Source organism: Meles meles, chromosome 7, assembly GCF_922984935.1.
Source record: "Meles meles chromosome 7, mMelMel3.1 paternal haplotype, whole genome shotgun sequence".
In the NCBI taxonomy this organism is placed as follows: Eukaryota; Metazoa; Chordata; class Mammalia; order Carnivora; family Mustelidae; genus Meles; species Meles meles.
Window position 1 is genome coordinate 98,423,219 of NC_060072.1, and position 18,969 is coordinate 98,442,187.

An 18,969-nucleotide genomic window follows, 5' to 3' on the forward strand; every position below is an offset into this window, starting at 1 on the left:
GATAAATTAACATACCTCAAGTCTTCACAGCTCTTTTTCATTCATAATGGTGTTTTCACATACACTAATCTGATTTGAGTCTGTATTACCCCAACTTTGCATGATATGCAGAATGGTCATTTATTCTGCTCATATTTTAATGTGCTGAGTATAATTCCATCAACTTGAGACATGATAATATGAAATTATTAAGCCTAAAATGTGTTCAAAACAATAAAAACTGTAATTGTATATATGGGGCTTGGGATCAAAATGACACATTTTATTAAATGCAGTGTGCAAAATAAAATTAAGTGAACTCTATTTAAAAAGGGTACAAGACAGGTATTATTTAAAATGCTTTAGTACTTGTTTTCAATAAAAAGGAATCTGGCATTATAAAAATACATAAAATAGTCATGGATTCATACCATTAATTTACATATGATTTTTTTTTGCATAAAACAAAGTTAAAATAGTTTAAAAAGGTATTCTTATATGAAAGTTACTCCCAGTATAAAATTTTTATAACATTTTGTAATTTTGGTCCATCTGTATAAATAAGACATTTTATCCTTTTAAAATTCATAACTCCATTTAAAAAACATAGGATTCTCTCTTTTAAATAAAAGTCCACTTGAGGTAGTATGTTTGAGCTCTTCTTGGCTCCCATTCAGTCTATGTGTCCAAGTCATAAGACTGAAAGTGTGGAGTCCTATGGTTTTCTAAGGTCTGTTTGTAGGTACATGTGTGATTTTCTTGCTGAAAATCTGTCCTTTCTTTCCCATATTCCTCTGACTCAGAGTCCAAGTCTGGAGAAGAACGAGCTTTCAGGGGAAAGGCTCTAGGCTGACAATCCACCGGCTGTCCAAAGCTTGAAAAGGCATCCAGATGAGCTCTCTTCAGAGGCTTTCCAAATGTTCCTGAAAGGAAGAAACCCCTTGAGCATATGGGTCCTTTGGCTAGCATTTAATTCAAAACACATTTCAAATGGAGGAGCATCTTAGCCTGTAAGCACGCATAAGTGGGTTCTATAAGCCATTTATGGTATCAGGTGTATGTGCATTCCTGATATGGAGAGAGAATGTACAGAACGGAGCTGGGGAATGAATACATATGTCCCCTCTTTATCTCATTTCATCACTCACAGTAATAGTAATCATTGAGCAATGAAGTTCCCCAATATAATTTCTTCCAAGTCCTGGCTTTAGTTCTTGCCGGTCCGCAATTCTCTGTGAAGGAGATCTGGATTGTTGGTTATAAGTAAACTGTGCCTGGATATGGAAAGTGTCTTTCAAAATAATCCTTGTGCCTTGCCCTTTCTTCTTTACTGGCAGAATGTTACTTAACTGACTCAAACTCTTGTCACAGTCACATAAAACATATTTGCATTTTTTTAAAAAGGAATATAAAAAATTATACTGTGACAAAACATAAAATTTCATAAAAGCTGGGTAAAATATTTTAAAAATCATTTTTTTTTATACAAGACAATCTGTGGTTCATTTTCCCATATCTCCATTCAGTGAAACGATGATCTCAGTTTTTCCATCTACTGTCCCCATGTACAGACAAAAAAATTCACAAGCAAGTCTTGGCGCTAGCCACTGTCTACCACCCCCAACTTATGCTTTAAGGCTCTGGCAGTCTTTTCCGCCAAAGCAGTCAGCTTGGCTGACAAGCAGTTGTTGCCAGGTGGGATGCTGTCCACCCTCCCTTTCTTTGACTGTGGTCAAAGAGTGAGCCACCAGACATCCCAAACCACAATCATGCAGCGCATACAACTCCACCCCAAGAGCTGCTGTAGCCCAAAACCACTTTTTCCACATGGGTGACAAATGGAGCTCCTAAGTCACTCCCAAAACTTGTCTTCTAGATGATGCCACACACAGAGTTAACCAGAAAGCGTCTAAGGCTTAGTTACGGATTAGACACATAATCAAGTAAAATCCCCCATGTCTGACTTTGCCTTTAGAAACACGTATACTAACTCACAGGATGTCATGACTACATGATTAAAAACAAACAAACAAACAAACACACATTTTCACAAGTTTGGCATCTGAGACTCACTGCTCTCCCACGTGAAACTTGGAATAGGAGTCCTGAGTCAAGGTGTCTAATAATTTAATAAACTTACCCATGAAAGAATTACTTGAAGTAATGGATGCTGGCTCTGGACTTGGACTAAAATCCAGAGAGGACTTGTTTAGACACAAACTTTTCATTCCAGGTCCTTCATTTTGAGAGTAAGGAGAGCTGATTAACTTCCTCACATGGGAAGGCCATCCTATGTCACTGACACTCTGTTCACAGGATTCTTCTGAAGGGTAAGAACATGGGTAGCACTCCTTTTTCTTTATGTAACTGGGCTCGCAGTGGTCTATTAAGGCTGTTCTCAGGTCAGGGCCACAACCTTTGACATTTGGGGACAAAAACGGAAAGAGACAGAGTTAGCGCCTCTGGGAAGTCTCTCCAGGAAATAGAACCGAACTCAGGGAAGAAAACCACATACCTGTATGATAGGCTTCAAATGGATCTGAGCCGTACACATTCCCCTTCAAATACACAGGGCCCGAGGAGCCCAAAAAGGGACAAAGGAATGGATCCACGGCAACTTCCACGTCGGCTTCACTACTATTGTCAATATGACACGTCCCTTTAAAACAGACATCTCAGTCACCAAATGAATGTGATTCAAGTACCCTACAACATTCTCTCCACTTCGGGGATTTTCCGTATTTGTAAATAAAAAGTTTGGATTGAATAGCATGTAAGAGGGAAAACTGGAGAAATTTGTAGTAGGGTTTTAAAACATTTGCTGAGGCCTACGGATTAGTAACTGACGAAATCTGTGCCATCTTACAAAGACAGGACGTGACGAACCACTGCACTGCATGTGTTCACTGGGCACTGGCCCCCCCAGTGGCTTCCCAGAGAAACTGATCTGTGTATGCACACTGCAGCCAAAGCAGCCACTGAAACACACAATGCCATCAGCACTGCCCCCTCCCTCCAGAAGGTCAGAGGAGCAGGACCAGGAAGTAGTATTCAACAAATCATCTCTGAATGCCCAGATCAAAGAGAAGCTTGGCAAAAAAAAAAAAAAGCTGTTGTGAGTATCGGAGCCAAACAACTCAGAAATGACACACCAGTTAGGAGTGGCCACAGCAGTTGAAGGACAAGAGATGTAGTGCAGGCGAGAGATGTTGCAATGGGCCATGTGCCTGGGAAGCAGGAACTGGGCACTGAGTGGTCTCAGAAGAGACTGTGTAAGATGTGATCCCTAGTGCCGGTGGCCCTTCGAGCACTCAGAGCAGACCCATCCCCAGCCCTTGCGTCTAAGTGACACAGCATTACTATGTTCCAGTTCTGTCGCTTTAAACTTTCCTAAATGTCTTTTCCATAAACCCTGCTACATTTGAACAATGCTGCAACCAAATGAGTCTAACCAGAACACCCACCTGTATTTGCAGTCTTCTATCTCTATACCCTCTATCACTGCCTTGCCAAGTACTTTGTGATTATTTGTTGCAATTTTCATTTCCCCACAGCCTACACTATGAGACTGAGAGCACATATCCCTCCCCGTCAACTACAGAGTCCACCACAGAGCACACTTTCAATAAATGCCTGTGGGAAAAGATGGTAAAATGTTTGAAAAGAAGTCAATAGTTTTCTCTTTTGGAGCCCTTCATATGTACCAAGCACCATGCAGTTTTCCAACATACCATTTTATTTAGTTTCACAACAACCTAATAAGGAAGTACTATGTAACTGCCCAAGGATACATAGTAAGCGACAGAAGTGGGTCTTGAACCAAGCCTGTGTGTGTGTCTGTGTCATGGTGCCTCCATGATTCTTAAAACCATGCAGTTCTTAAAGCAAGAGTCAGAATTTGATTTCCCTAACAGAATTTTGAACCATTTGACTTTTAAGACCTTACATGAAACCAATTAATGTCATTTAAGAAAGGAGAACATTCAGGGCCAAAGAACATTTATAGTGTAAAGGAAGTATCACGTCGCATGGAGAAATTAAATTTTAATTCTCCTACTTGTCTTCTCTTATTATCCAAAGCAAAGATTTTTCTGCTATTTAAGAGAATGGCATAATAGTATTTAATTTCAGCTTTGCCAGTGAGCTTGGGCCAGCTCCTCAACCTATTAATGTATTGATTGCTTGTGAAAATTAATACTGTACTTGAGCCTTCCATCAGATTGTTTTGAGACAGCTGCAGCCTACGTTCCTTTTAAACACTTACCATTGCCGTCGTGTTGTGGTAAGAAAAACCCGCCTCCTGAAGACGTGGCGAACTGGTGGTGGCTTCCACTTTCTGAGGAGATGTACCCATCCTGTCTGTCAGCTAAGGTTCCCTGAGATGACAAGTAACTAGGGATATCTGCCGGCAAGTTGGTCTCATCTATAATCCAACAACAGCGTTCTGTTAACCAAGACCGACCATACATACCCCACAGACTTCCCTGATGAACACTCTATACTGTTTTGGTTTCTGTACAAATCAAATAAATCTACCCCTGAGAACCCACCTTGACTGTCTGGTCTTCAGGTTAGCAAGACTAGGGCTCGCTGCTCTGGGAAGCACAAGCCAATTTTCTATTTTGTCTTCTATAGGAAGCCCCTCCCAAGTGTCAAAAAAAACAGATGTTTCAAAAGATAAAGCCTTAGGAATTTTTGTGGGGTAGTAGCTAAGCTTTTGGATTAAGCTTGATTTCTGCCATATCTCTAACCAATATTCATCGATGTTAAGAGTTGGCACATATTAGGTCACAGCCTGCTCCCACTAGTAACAGATCCTCCCTAGACGCCTGCACACGTATGCACACGGCAACCTGTGATGAGAGAGAGAACTACGGCAGAGTGTAAACCTCATAAATGAAGGGCTGTTCCTGTTCTCCATCCCCTCTGTGTGAAGGAGTGAGACTGTTTTACACTGTGCTTTGGACTATATCTCACAGCCAACAGGATACCCCGATGAGGTTTTAACAAAAAGGATTAATCTTTAAACATCAGCTTTATTTTGGGCTGGGGTGTTATTTTTAGCTAACCATATTGCTGCAGCTTGAAACAAATGAGTCACCCTTCTGACATGGCCTCGGGCTGAGAGACACACATTCTGGAAGAAAATTACCCCAGGACCACGAGCACACATGACTACAGCACCCCGTGCCAAGCTTCTGTTTACACACCTGTGTTGGTAATGCTGCAATCTTCATTCCTCCGCCTTGTGTGGTATATGATGACCACCCACACGAGCGACGTGCCCACCACACAGCACACCACCGCTATGATCACGACACCCACGGTGGCCCATCCATCATCATCTAATGATGAGGCGGTCATCTGAGGAGAGTCACAGGTGGGAGTGGGGATCACGCTGAGGCGCACGTTGCCTCTCTCAGTGCCCAGGGTGTTAGACATCTCACACGTGTATTTCCCCGCATCACTGACATCAGAGTCCACAATGATCAGCAGCTGATTGCCTGCTGCAAAAAAGTGCCTTTCGGTGACCACCAAGGGGCTGTCATCCTTGGTCCAGTTCAGTCTGGGAGGAGGGCTGCCTCCAGCGATGCACTGCAGGACGGCGGTTTCTCCCTTGGTGACGGTTCGGTCTAACAAGGGCCGCAAAAATGATGGTGTTTCTGAAAGGACAAGTTATGTTTTTAATCTCCTAAATGATATCAGGTTTTGCATATTGTAAGACTGCCCACTTGAATTTACTAAAACTGGAATCTAACACTGTATTCTTCCACAAATTCATACGCATGCTTCTGTGAGAGCCGAAACATGGGTACGACATTCAGAGCCTCATTTCATTATTTGCCTGTCATTTGTTATACCACCTGTTAAAGATAATGTTTACTGTTTTTTTAAATCTCTCACCTCTTGACAAGATTGGGAATGGTGGAAGAGGGGCAATGCAAAATATTCTAGTCAAATGTATAAAAGTAATTTCAAGGAGTACCTGGGTGGCTCAGTGGGTTAAACCTCTGCCTTTGGCTCAGGTCATGATCTCAGGGTCTGGGATCGAGTCCCGCATCGGGCTCTCTGCTCAACAGGAAGCCTGCTTCCCTCTCTCTCTGCCTGCCTCTCTGCCTACTTGTGATTTCTCTGTCAAATAAGTAAATAAAATTAAAAAAAAAAAAAGTAATTTCAAGCATGGGGGGTATGTTGATGGGTAGAAAAAGTCATAATGTTTAAATTTTTAAAGGGAAACTTTCTAGTGCTAGATGTCCAAACCTATGCATAAATTCTGAACGGACTTTTATTACTTGGTATTAACAGGTTACTTTGCTCAACTCTTCTTGAGTTTTGCTCAACTCCTAAGAAACACGTATGATTAACATATTCACATTTTTTTTAAAAGCTCCTGTTCTGGCAAAAGATAAAAGACAAACTCTGATTTCCAGAATGGTAGGGTAGGTCTAGAAAATAGAGTAGATCTTTCCCAATCTGCGAACATGTTCTATATATTTTTATATGTGTTTTATAGTGTGAAGACTATCAGTAGCACCTGTGTGATGGGAAGAGGAGAGCAGAGGAAGGGGAGGCAACAGAGCATTTACTTTTCCCCTCGGAACAGAGGAAGCAGAGTCATCTCACCGGCCACAGGCTAAGATGTCATGCACTCCTGACTTCAAAATTCCTGAGAAGCCATTTGTTCTCTCCAGGGAAGGGCAGTGTCCTATGGATTACCTCTCACCCTTACAACGCCTGACACCAGTACAACTCCTGACACTTAGGGCCTTCGAGTCATTCGGCATCTTTAATTTCTATCACAGAATCTGACAATAGCCGCTTACCTAGGACAGTCAGAGTTGCGTTTGCAGAAATGCTTCCTGCAGTGTTCTGAGCTGTGCAGCTATAAACCCCGATGTCCTCTATCTTCACATCCACGATAAAGAACACATCATCCTCGGGCATAACATGCATGCGTCTCTCCCTCGCGGCGGGGAAGTCTGTGCCCCCATCCTTTTGCCAGGCTATCTGTGGGGCTGGATGTCCCAAGGCAGCGCACTCCAAGCGCGCCATGGCCCCGGCACGGATGGTGAGGTCCATGGGGGTCTTGGTGAAGGAAGGAAGCACTAAAATCAGAGAAAGAATGAGGGCATTAGTGCTATGGCGTTTTAGAGGTTCATTTTCTTTTTTTTTTTTTTTCTATATATACTTACAAACGCCCCTGCCGTAGGTTAGGCTGGAGTTATTTCTGATTACAAGAGAAGGAATCTGAAGTTGAGATAAGGAGATTCCCTCAAGGTTACACACAGGTACAGAAATGATGAAGTCAGGCCAAGACACAGGTCATCCCCTATACAAACTGAAGGTCTTTCTCCTATTTTCTAGTTACTTGTTAGTTTCCTCAGTAATTATCTGTGAGATCTTGGGCAGATCAATTAATCTCTGTACCCTGATGACTCACTTCATCTTTTTTTTTTTTTTAAAGTCCCTTCTGGCTCTAACATTCTATGACTTTAGATATGTGTTTTCTCCTACAACTTTAAACTCAAAATTGTTCTGTGTGTCAGGCCTCACCAATCATTTGTAGAATGAATGCATTAATGAATCATATACAAAAATTTCTACCATGGAAAGTACAAATGATTACTTAATACAGTGGTAAGGTTCCTGGCATAAAAAATGTATTCAGGTCACACAGAGCAAACAATTATAATTTTTATTAATAGCAACTAATACTTACTGCATTTGGTGAGCATTCACTGTATCCCAGGCTAATCCTTTACACCAACTATTTTATCTAATTATCATATCTCTATAAGATATGTACGATTGTTCCTAATAGAAAGATGTAGAAATGGAGGCACAAGATGGTTAAGTACTTTGGTAAGAGTTACACAGCTGTATGCAGGAGTGGCAGGAATCCAACCCAGATCTCTGAATTAAAGGTGGTATGCTGTAATGCTTCACGGCCTCCCACAGCTGACGAATACATTGTGAACTCCCCAAGAAGCACAACCCGTGTGTGGCTCGGCTCTGTGCTACCCACCATGGTGGGGTCCTCAATGCAATCACCGCCGATGCAGATTCCAAGTATCTTAGTTTTGCGGAGCGAGAGGCAGAGAAAGGAAGGGGGTTGGTGGGGAACTACAAACAGAAGACAGGATTAGGAGAAAGAAAGAAAAAACAAATCTAAAAGGTGTCTTTAAATGCAAACGGAAAAGTTAGATCACGTACTGTTGACTGTAAGCTTGGCTTTGACCGAGTAGGATGAACCGAAGTGATTGGAGATGACGCACTGGTATTTCCCTTCACTGGTAAAGTCCACGTTGCGCAGCCGGAGGATGGTGGTGTACTCCATCACCTCCCCACCTTGGGCCCGCAGGTGTGCATAGTTCTCCATTTCCGCATCATGCAGTAGTTCATTGTCTTTCTTCCAAGCAAACGTCATTGGGGAATCACTGCTGCTGGCGGCCGAGCAGACAAAACTCAAATTGGAACCTTTTATTGCCGACTGTGTTTCTGGCTGAACCGTGATCTGGGGTTTAGGAAAGTCATCTGTTGAAGAGGGAGAGGAGGAAACAGAACAATTTTAAGGCTCGACAGTCCAAATGCTACTCAGTTTTTAATACCAAGAAACCCAAAACAAGTGAGGGCTTAGGTTTTATATACTTGGTGTATGTTTCACAGATGGACTACCAGTCCTCATGTTGAAATGATGGCCTGGGAGAGTGTTTATAAACTAATTTGTTCACTTCAAATAGGGGCTGGCACCTATTTATCAATCATTAACTGAGAGACTATTATTCTAGACTATAATATAGTTTATCCTAGACCCCTTATGTTTTTTTTTTAACATAAATATGAGAAGAAATCAGCTAAGAAACTTCTAGCTCACGGATCATCTTTAAACGCTACTAGTAGAAACTGCAATTTTTTCCATGTTATTCACAAAAAAGCAGCAGCTATATTAAGAAATCAATATCACCAAAGACAGCAATTAACACCCCATTCACTAAAAACAGAACCCATATTAAGGAGCAGTAATCTTTAGATCGAGTTGAAACAAATAATTCTGTCCTCTCAAACTCCCCATGAGAGCCTGGCTTCAGCCCGGGGTTGAGGGTGGACCATCAGTCAGGCCAGGCCGCTGTGCTTCACCGTCAGAACTACATGATAATTAGAGCTGGGCAACTCTTTCATTCCAAACGGTTATTTTTAGTTCTCTGTTACTTTTTGGAAAAGTTACCTTTTTTGAACTGCAGTTTCTTGGAGAGGGTCTAAACCCATAAGGAAACAGTTTAGATCTACCAAAATGTATTATCTGCATGCTCTGGAGAAAGGACACCCACTGGCCTGCATGTGTGTGTGTGTGGGGGGGGGGGGTGCGTGCGTGTGAGTGAATGGGCTGTGGGAAGGCTCTGGGAGCTCCAGTGCGGCTCACGTCCAATACCGTGCTGTCATCAAGATGGTTTCTGCTTCTGTACGGCTACTCTAAATTTCTCATCTGATAAATTAATGTTTAGATTCACAGTCGAGGGACTGAAAGAAAAATCCAAGGATACCGTAGACACGTCCCCAAATAATAGAGAGTTCTAATCTTGGGACTAGAGAACTGCAAAATAAGCACCATGGGAACGGCATGGCTCAGGCCCTTCTAGATGAATGCCAAAAGCTTATTTAGATCCAAAAGCTACATCAGACGTTTTATGTCCAGAAACCGCTGGCACTGTTTAATGCTGCAACCTAAAAAAATATATTTTTCTTATACTTGACTAGACAATTGTAGGCAAAGCAGTTTCAAATAAATTTTTAAAGGCCAACGTAAAATTAGGTTCTGTAATATCTTAACACACACGCTAAAATTTAAGCAAACTTTGATTTTGTGTTCTATATGTGCATTTATTTTTACAAAGGTCTCCATGGCAGTGAATAATAAATAGCAGTGTAGTACAGTCGACAGAAGCCTGCACCAGGGAGAGGAGAACCTGTGGTTTTGATCCAGATCTGCGGACTAGCTATGTGAGATTTGAGGTTTGAGATTTCTAGCACTGAGATTCTTCATGCTAGAACAAGGGACTTATGCTGACTGATAATAAATTCAAACTTCCTATTACTTGTAATGCTTCAACCACCAGGAGCAACATTTTTAGCAGCCTGTAAATTATGAACTGATAATTTTCCCTTCGTACCCCAATACACAGCAGTGACATGGGTTAGTTCAGCCTCTGCACAAGCCCGTAAGTGGGAAGGGCAGTCAGCACACATCCCACTTCACATACGCAGACACAGAGATTGAGGGAGAAGGGAGGGCTGTGACTGCCCATCAGTGCTCCCAAGATCCAACGTCCTTCTCGTTCCACCAAACCCCCCTGATGTCCAAACAGAGACATTTGAGGACATTCTCTCTCATCTGTAACATTAAAATCATCAGCACACTATAGATTCGTTTTCATCTACCTCAGCAGAAATAAAAGCTTCATCAAGGCAACATAAGCTTATTCAAGACCATTCACTGGAGGGAAAAAAAGAAGAATGAAGACAGAGGCAACAGTCACACTCACCGCACACAAAGCCATCTGGGCTAACAGCAAAAATACTTCTTCCTTTTAGCAGCTGAGGATGGGCGCAACTGGCATTTATGAAGCTCTGAAAGTTGTTTTCCGCCACCCACTGTGGGAGCCATTTTAGTTGGCAATCGCACAAAAGGCTTGATGTATTTAAATGCCTGAGGAGAGTAATTATGTTCAATTTGTTTTGTATGAAATGCAGATTCTATGAGTAAACTAACTCAAGTAAATATTAACAAAGCAATGAATGTGGAAACCAAATACACAGCCCATGCAATAAATATTCTCTAGTCCATCTTAAAACGTACGAAACATATTAGCACCATGTTGTTGCTGTTTCTGACCTACTGAGGGAAAAGTGCTGATATACTGAAAACACCTCACTCCTGAAGGCTTGCTACCCTGGTCAGGCCTTGCACCACATTAGGTCCCACATATTTAAATTGCAAATTCGTTAACAGAAAGAGAAAGAAACTCCTCTTCTCAACAAGGGAACAGATCGCCAACTCCCTTTGCTTTCTGGTATAAAAATCAAGCTAAGAACGCCCTAGATGCTTTTTATAGACATGTGATCTAGGCTGACATGCCCCCTGACACCAGGTCTCATTTGAAACTCTCAGAAAGAAAAGGAAAGCTTACAATTGCTGAAGTTTCTTCATTTGTGAAAATGCATTGCCTTGTAATGACATGATTGCGTTGTCACTCAGATCTCTGAAAACAAATCAAATACATTAGAGCGAATTATGGTCACTGCCTGCCTCAGGCAAAAGCTGGGCCCACACTGCCCACCCCATTCGCCAAACTACTCCATGTGCTGAAATGCACCAACCAGGCAACTCCAGAGAACCCATTAGGAAGCTTCGATCAAAGAACATGAATATTTGTATCAGAGGCAGATCTGTTATAGTAAAAAAGATTTGCTTTATATCCTCATGTCTATGTTATTGGACTCAGGAAGGCCTACACTGTTCTGTTGTATTTTTTTTTTTTTTTTGGTAGTTATATGGTTTGTTCCTGCTGTATTATTTTACTGTTTCTCAATATTCAAATGAGTAACCAATAGTAACTTTTAAATACACAAGTAAAATTTCTCATAGTTATGCTTTTTAAAAAACCCATCATGTGTAAAATACTTTCTATGACATGCACTGGGTTAAAGGATTTACATTTACATAGTATTACATTTATTCCTCACAGAAACCCCAAAGAAGATGGGTTTTACTACCCTGTTCAGCATGAAAAGGGCAGATAAGATATGAACTCCATTATTTTCCATTTCAACACCTATGCTCTTAGTCAGTAGCCCATTCTGCCACGCAAAACTCACGAGTAGAGACAGCAAGGTGTTCAGAAAAGATGTACTTGCTAAAACACACTTTAGGTAGGACATTTATAAAACCAAAGAATATTCTAGGCTGACTTTATTTTTAACTAGTGCTTACAAGCAGTTTGAATTAAAGCAGTCTCCACAACGATTACTACTCTGTTTTTCTTTTATGGGGTCAGATTATACAAAAAGGATTTTGAATGAGATGAGGGGCAACAGAGGACAGAGGGAAGGTACCAAACATGTGCAGAAAAAGAGGCTGGGAGAGTCAAGAAGGTTTTGAAAACTGAAGCAGAGGTTAATACTCCACTGATCCACTAATTCCACTTTCCCAGAAATGGAAAGGGTCAGATGACAAACCCTTTGGCTAGTTTCCCTTTGAAAATAATTTGTTTCAAGGAGTCCAGCAACACTGGTCTGCCCTTCCAAATCCGGCTTTGCAGAATCATCCTACTCCAGCCTGAACTGCTTCTGTCAGCGTGGCTAGCAATTCGAACCTCCCTTAAACTAATAAGTGAGTCAGGAGACAGAAAGATGGTTGCAGATAATTGGTGAAATCGTCTCTCTCAATACACAGTGCAAATGCGGGTTTGCCCAAATGTGTTCCGAACTTCTTTTGTCCAAGTTAATAGATATTAAAACTTTTGGTTATAAGCATTCCCTCAGAGTGGAGATATTTTGTATCACTTTGTACTCTTGCTGTACAAGTGTAAATATTCCCATAGTTGTTAAGAAGCTAGTTGGTTCAGTGCTCATGCAGGTCTTGATTCCTATCAAGGGTAGCTAGCTTGCCCTCCTAGTGGCTGGAAATACCTGCATCCCTAAATGTCATTTCAAAAATGTGTGCCAGCAGTTACTAAGAGGGGATGGCGCAGAGACTGTGAAGACAAGAGCTAGTGGCACAAGGACATGGACAGCAGAGGCAGTCCTGGTGTGACTCCTGCCTCAGGCGACTCTGAGCTGATGGGTTGGTAGCAAAACGGAACAAGAGAAAGAATGATGGTGGAAAAACAGGTCGTATGTTTTATAATTAAACAACAGCAATGACAAATAAAAGTCTCAAAGTAATGTCACTACCTTCCTAATATCACTCTTAAGGACCATGGGGAATTGCTTTTTTAATCTTTTTTTTTTCTTTTTTTTTGTGCAAAGATTTTATTTATTTGACAGAAGAGACACAGCGAGAGAGGAAACAAAAACAGGGGGAGTGGGAGAGGGAGAAGCAGGCTTCCCACTGAGCAAGGATCCCAATGTGGGACTCGATCCCAGGACCCTGGGATCATGACCTGAGCTGAAGGCAGAGGCTTAACCCACTGAGCCACGTGGGCACCCCTGCTTTTTTAATCTTTAAAATGTAAGTCATCCATCGTAACTGTTCAACACAATCAGTAGACACTCAGAACCTCCACTTCTTTAATTAAAAATAAACAGGAGCTACTGAATAATTTTCATATGAGAATTAAATGAGACTATATATAAATACCCAGCAAAATGCCTGATGTATAGTAAGTGCACAATAAAGGGTCGGTTTTTGAAAATTAAATATATCACTACTTAAGAAAGATAACTCAAAGAAAACCCAATAAATATAGTTCCTCAAATGCAAAGGGAAATGTATACCTATATACTTCCATATAGATATAGATACATAGATAAACAGGTAGAAGATAAACAGATGTGCAAAATATACGTCATGGTACAGAGAGAATGCCAACAAAATTACATTCTAGTTTATCTTTCATGACACATAAATAGATAACCATCTTAGATTCCTTTAGGTAACTAAATTCCAGTCACTCACAGATGTTCTAATGCGTCCAAACCGGTAAAGGCTTTTTTGGTAATAGATCGAATCCGGTTTCCCTGGAGTATTCTGAGGGGGAAAAAAAAAATATATTGGAATAGTTAAAGACATTTGGGGGTGGAATTCTCATGAATAGAATCTCTTAAAATCATTGTGGAAAAAAGAAATCACTGTGAATAATTCTATTTTCTTCAATTAAATGATGCAATCTGCACAAGTGTATTCATGCCATCTATTTCAGTAATACAGTTCAGCATGATCTCAAAGCATTCAACAGAGAGCCCAGCAAATATAGGTATTCAATAAGTTACTCCAGCAGTTAAATTAAAGCCGTGACTTTCAAAGTCTTCTGAAGAGGTAGAAAATTCCTTCCAGGTAAAGGGTTTCAGAACTATAATTAGTGAGGCAGGTTAATAGTGGAGATCTTCTCCTTCCCCTCCTTCCCCACAGATACTTTTATCATTCACGGGAGTTTTGGGCTACATGGAACTCAACTTGAAAACTTAAAACACAAGGCCTCTGTAAGGCCAAACCGAAGCCTGTTTCTTGCCTGTATTGCTCTGTGCCCACTGCCGTATTATCAGGGGACACTGGATCATGTCACTTAAAAAATCCTGTGAGCAGAATGGAACACTCAAGAGTTTCAAAATGGTGAAATTAGGAAGTGTCCTTTTACACAGTGATAAGCCCAAGATTCTAAGTGCTCAAAACAATTTAAAATTCTTGTCTAGATGTTAAAATAAGTCGCATCTTCCCAAAGTGTTGAATAAAACCACCATACCAAGGAAGAAACGCAAATTAATACCCATCTTGTATAGCAACACTCATCTGGGGAGATGGCCAAGGGAAGCAACAAGATTCAGCCTCTAGTTCTAAACTCTCTCAAATCTTAACCTGTAGAATGGACTTCAACGAGTGTAGGTCAGACAGAGAGTTCAGCAGATGTAGGTCAGACAGGGAGTTCAACGGGTGTAAGTCAGACAGGGAGGCAACCATGAAGCAAATCCTACTCACAGCCGCCTCAGTTTGTCAAGCCCAGAGAAAGCACCGTTCATATCTTCAATAGTCCAGGAAATTTCATTGTTCTTCAGATCCCTAATTATAAGAAGAAATGCTATTGAAACTTGTACCAGGTATTTAAAAGATACAAGCATTCTCCTTAGAGAGATGCTCAGAAAGCCAAGATCACCACCCAGGTGGCAAGTAATTCGTAATAAATTCCTCATAATCCCCCATATCATCTCCACCCTTTTCAAAACAATAGAAAACTCTTTCTCTCTCCCAACACTAAGTTTTTGCTCAAAATCAGGAGAGTTGATTCTGTCCTATTAATTCCTCTATCAGGATGACTAAATTCTGAAAGACCTGAACAGTCTGAAAAATACATTAAACTTTAAAACCACTGATCCAACCACACAAGTAGGAGTTAGCCAAAGCACACAGCATGTCTTCCAATTATGTAATGCTTCAAATAGTGAACAGAGCAAAAGCTTCTGACCGTGCAAAAACCAAAAGCCCATTGCACAACATTAAAATGAACATTTCAGAGATTTTTCAAAGGTCAATTAATCCAACTCTCTCTTCTTCCTCTTAGGATGGAGTTCAAGCCTGGATATAACTGGTATACCAAACAGGCATCTTCCTTTGTTCTCCTTGTGTATCTTTTTGCGCTGGGTAATTTCTAATCTGCATTTTTATAAAAATCGGTGGATTTCAGAAAAATCAGTGGATTTAAAATCGTTTCTCTTTTGAGCATTTACCAACTTCCTGGAGATCTGAGAAGGTTAAGTGTAATCACCAAACCAATCTGATCATTGTCCTTTTTAATCTCTCTACGAAACACATATGGATGAAATGGACTGATTTTAATCAAACTGATCTGGGAAAGATTAAGACACTACTTCTGAGGCTGTACATATTTCCTTCACAACAAAGGAAATCTGCTTGGAGAAAAGTGGGCACATTTAGGAACCAATTAGGTTCATGCACGGAGAGTAAAATGTGTAACTTACAAAGTCTTTAAACTGGAAAGCCCCCGGAAGGCACAATCAGCAATATAGCTGACTTTGTTATTCCCAATGTGCAGTGTATTTAGTAAGCTTAAGCCCAGGAAGCTTGAATCATCCAACCTCGATAAGTGATTGAAAGTTAGGTCCCTGTTAAAAGGGGGAAAAAAAAAAAGAATAAAAAATAAATAGTAGCCTTTATTTTCCAGTTCAACAATGATTTGTTTTCAAACAACAGGTAATATATGTAACTATAATAATCCTTATTTTAACACTCTGCCGTCTTAATAATACTCAGGTAAACATTATTTGTAATCCTAGTGGTTAAAAAAAAAATTCTCTTTATTTGAAAATAAACAAACCGTCACTGATTTAGCCCATGTGGCCTAGAACTCAAACAGCACAGTTGGCTTCAACTTATCACAACAAAAATATGACTAGGTTGCATGTGAACAAAGCTGTCACCTTGGAAACTTTGTTATGAAAATTTCACAGATCAGTGGTAAGAAGCTCATGCTCCAGCAGGATCCCTGCTCTCGGACCTGAGGAGAATAAAAGGCAACTCACAGCTCGCTGAGTTTCTGGCAGAACTCCCAGGCATCGGGGCTGATCCTGCTGATGGCATTTTGGCGGAGATGAAGTTCCTGCAGCATCAGCAAGCCGTAAAGCCAGCCTTTGGTGATCTCTGTTAGGTTGTTATGGTCCAGCTGCCTACATTTACAAGAAGAATCAAAAGCAGGATCACAAGCTCATTATCTCTGCAAAGGAGACCTAGGATTACAACCTATTACATATTCCCATTGTTACGAGATGTTTCGGTTTTGTTGTATAAAGACATCAGCAAAAGATACCATGGGCTTATAAATTCTCAGTCATGTTACCTGAAACAAAACTGAGTATTAAATTATAAGACTGTAAATTATGAGATTTTTAACATAGGATCTCAAACAAAGCTACAGCATATTCACTGAGCACTCCATGATTGTACTATCAAAGCAGGAACTGTGATAAGCTCACTTACAAGATTTCCATGTTGCTCAGCCCCCAAAAAGCTCCATCCATAAGTTTTGTTACTCCATTTCTTTGCATTTTCAGAGACTTTAGAGCACCGAGTCCTTGGAATGTGAGCCCATCTACGTTTTTAATCTTGTTCCGGTTCAGTTCACTGCATTGGATAGAATAGTTAAATAGTTTATATGACAAAATTCTGGGGGTAGTAATAAAATGTGACATTACCACAATACAGTTAAACCACTCAGTGTTAAATTACATACAAAGTTTTAAATTTCTAAACATTTTTATTGAGAAGAATTCTGATTTATTAGCAGGGAGTGAATTTCCTCCTGAAATGTGTGATGCATTTTTGGAAAAATGAAATATTGAAACTAGACTACACTTTAATTTCTTTAAAACGCTTATCTACTCAGTGTATTTGTTTTTAAATTATCTAGATTTAGTATACTAAATATTATGTTAAAACATGAAATCTATTCAGGGGTAGGGCTGCCAAGCTTATTCTGCTTACAAAAGTTGGTTACTCTCTCTTTCAAATTCTTTTTTTGTTTAATGCTTTCTCTTCAAGGCAGTCATTTTCAACCTTGGTTGCACACTGGAATCACCTGGAGAGCTTTAAAAATTACCAAAGCCTGGATCATACCCCCAGAGGTTCTAATATAATTGGTCTAGGGTGTGGCCTGGACATTGGGATTTTTAAAAGCTCCCCAGTGCCTATAATGTGCAGCCAAGGTTGAAAACCACTATATTGCAGGAGCCTATTCACAGATCATTCCACCACTATTAACGAGCAGCTCTTTGCAGCCACTTAAGCTATCAGAGCCTCCTGGAGTTGTCAGTATTATTTTCATAAACCACAGCTGTTGGGCGTCGCCATGATTTCGCCAGGGCCACAATGATGCCTTTGTATGGAGACTGTTCAATGATGACACTGTTCATTTTTTCAGTAACAATCTAACCTGCCCTGTCAGGCAAGAGTTTGCACTACGTGGCTGCGAAGGCTCCTTCTGATTCAGAAATTTAGCCACTCCAGTTCTCAATGGGAAGAGAGCCACATTCTTGCTTCGAAACTCCTCTTTGGTCACGTTGTGGATTTTAGGGTTTAGAGGACGTGAAGAAACACCATCTAAGAGAACATCTTACTTACAGGTGTTGTAGTTGGGGCAGTTTAAACATCTTGGGCGGGATAGCTGAGATCCGGTTCCTATTCAGCTTCAACACCAGAAGTGTGTTGGCCAGACTGTCAAAATACCCAGGTTCCATTGAAGTGACTCGGTTGCTATTGAGATACCTGTTAAAAAGTTGGAAGATGAGCTTCTTCTTCTGGCTCTTTGGAAAGTTAAAACACATAAATTCTCTGTATTATAATATCCAGAGAACCTAACCATCATTTGCATCAATGGACACTTAAAAATTAAGTCCTTAGGTTCTTGTGGATGAATGCTGACTACGATTCACACATACTGCTAAGGAAGGAATGACTGGAATGTTTGAAGGGTATAAAAATTTGTTTCAGATACTTATCCAATTTTTATAAAATTCATTTATTAATGAAACAAAGAGTGGCTTAATTTTCTAAAGAAGCACTTTTAACTCCACATAGCTTTTCTAACAAAGGATGTCTAATTTTTTATAATCTGAGAGTATAACAACAAAATAAAGACGGTGGTTATTTGGGTTTGTAGCAAATTACACGTCAAGAAGAAAGTTAAGGTTACACTGCTGATATACCAGCAGTTTAAAAACAAAGGCAGACTTTATTACATTTTAAAGTTGATTTATTATTATGACATGGTATTGTCATCATAGGTGAATATCTTTGTTAAAGAAGACTTGACTTACAGATATTTGAGTTGTAAGGATGGAAGGGGAGTTTTAAGCTCTGAAATATTATTGTTGCTCAGGTCCAAAGTTTCAAGGGATTGAAATTGTTTCAGATGTTCAGGTAATATTTCAGTAATTCTGTTTCCAGCTCTAGAAATTAAAGACAGCACAGATGACAGGGTTAATAATACAACAATCTGAAAGGTGTAATAAAATAATTTATATTTCTAATTTGTTCTTTAAAATATGGAAAACTGATTGTTCTAAACTGTACTTTTAAAAGTTAAACAGCAATTCTTATGTCACTTTAATTTCACCTTAAATAGTAAATCATAATATTCAAATGTGTGAAAAACATTCCTATATAAATCTGGGTGTGTTTAACAGCTATGCTTACCCAAATGTTAAGCACTTGAAAGTTATCTGATTTTTACGTTTTTTTGTTACCAGTCCTTCTTCCTTATCATT

The 18,969-nt window shown here is 40.1% G+C and overlaps 1 protein-coding gene across 2 annotated transcripts in view; it reads right to left on the reverse strand.

Moving 5' to 3' along the window:
• Positions 1-241: 241 nt before the first annotated feature.
• The window catches only part of LRIG3 (leucine rich repeats and immunoglobulin like domains 3), a 47,699-nt gene continuing 28,971 nt past the window's right edge, over positions 242-18,969 (reverse strand). For both annotated transcript variants that reach the window (XM_046012968.1, XM_046012969.1), the window contains 16 exons: positions 18,520-18,651; positions 17,825-17,968; positions 16,685-16,828; positions 16,231-16,374; positions 15,670-15,813; positions 14,672-14,752; positions 13,655-13,726; positions 11,166-11,237; positions 10,521-10,684; positions 8,194-8,514; positions 6,804-7,085; positions 5,190-5,642; positions 4,244-4,402; positions 2,495-2,638; positions 2,120-2,395; positions 242-902 (listed from right to left, as the gene is read on the reverse strand). In XM_046012968.1, coding sequence (XP_045868924.1) covers positions 658-902; positions 2,120-2,395; positions 2,495-2,638; positions 4,244-4,402; positions 5,190-5,642; positions 6,804-7,085; positions 8,194-8,514; positions 10,521-10,684; positions 11,166-11,237; positions 13,655-13,726; positions 14,672-14,752; positions 15,670-15,813; positions 16,231-16,374; positions 16,685-16,828; positions 17,825-17,968; positions 18,520-18,651 — 2,977 coding nt within the window. In that variant the 3' untranslated portion in view covers positions 242-657. The remainder of the gene's footprint in view (positions 903-2,119; positions 2,396-2,494; positions 2,639-4,243; positions 4,403-5,189; positions 5,643-6,803; positions 7,086-8,193; positions 8,515-10,520; positions 10,685-11,165; positions 11,238-13,654; positions 13,727-14,671; positions 14,753-15,669; positions 15,814-16,230; positions 16,375-16,684; positions 16,829-17,824; positions 17,969-18,519; positions 18,652-18,969) is intronic.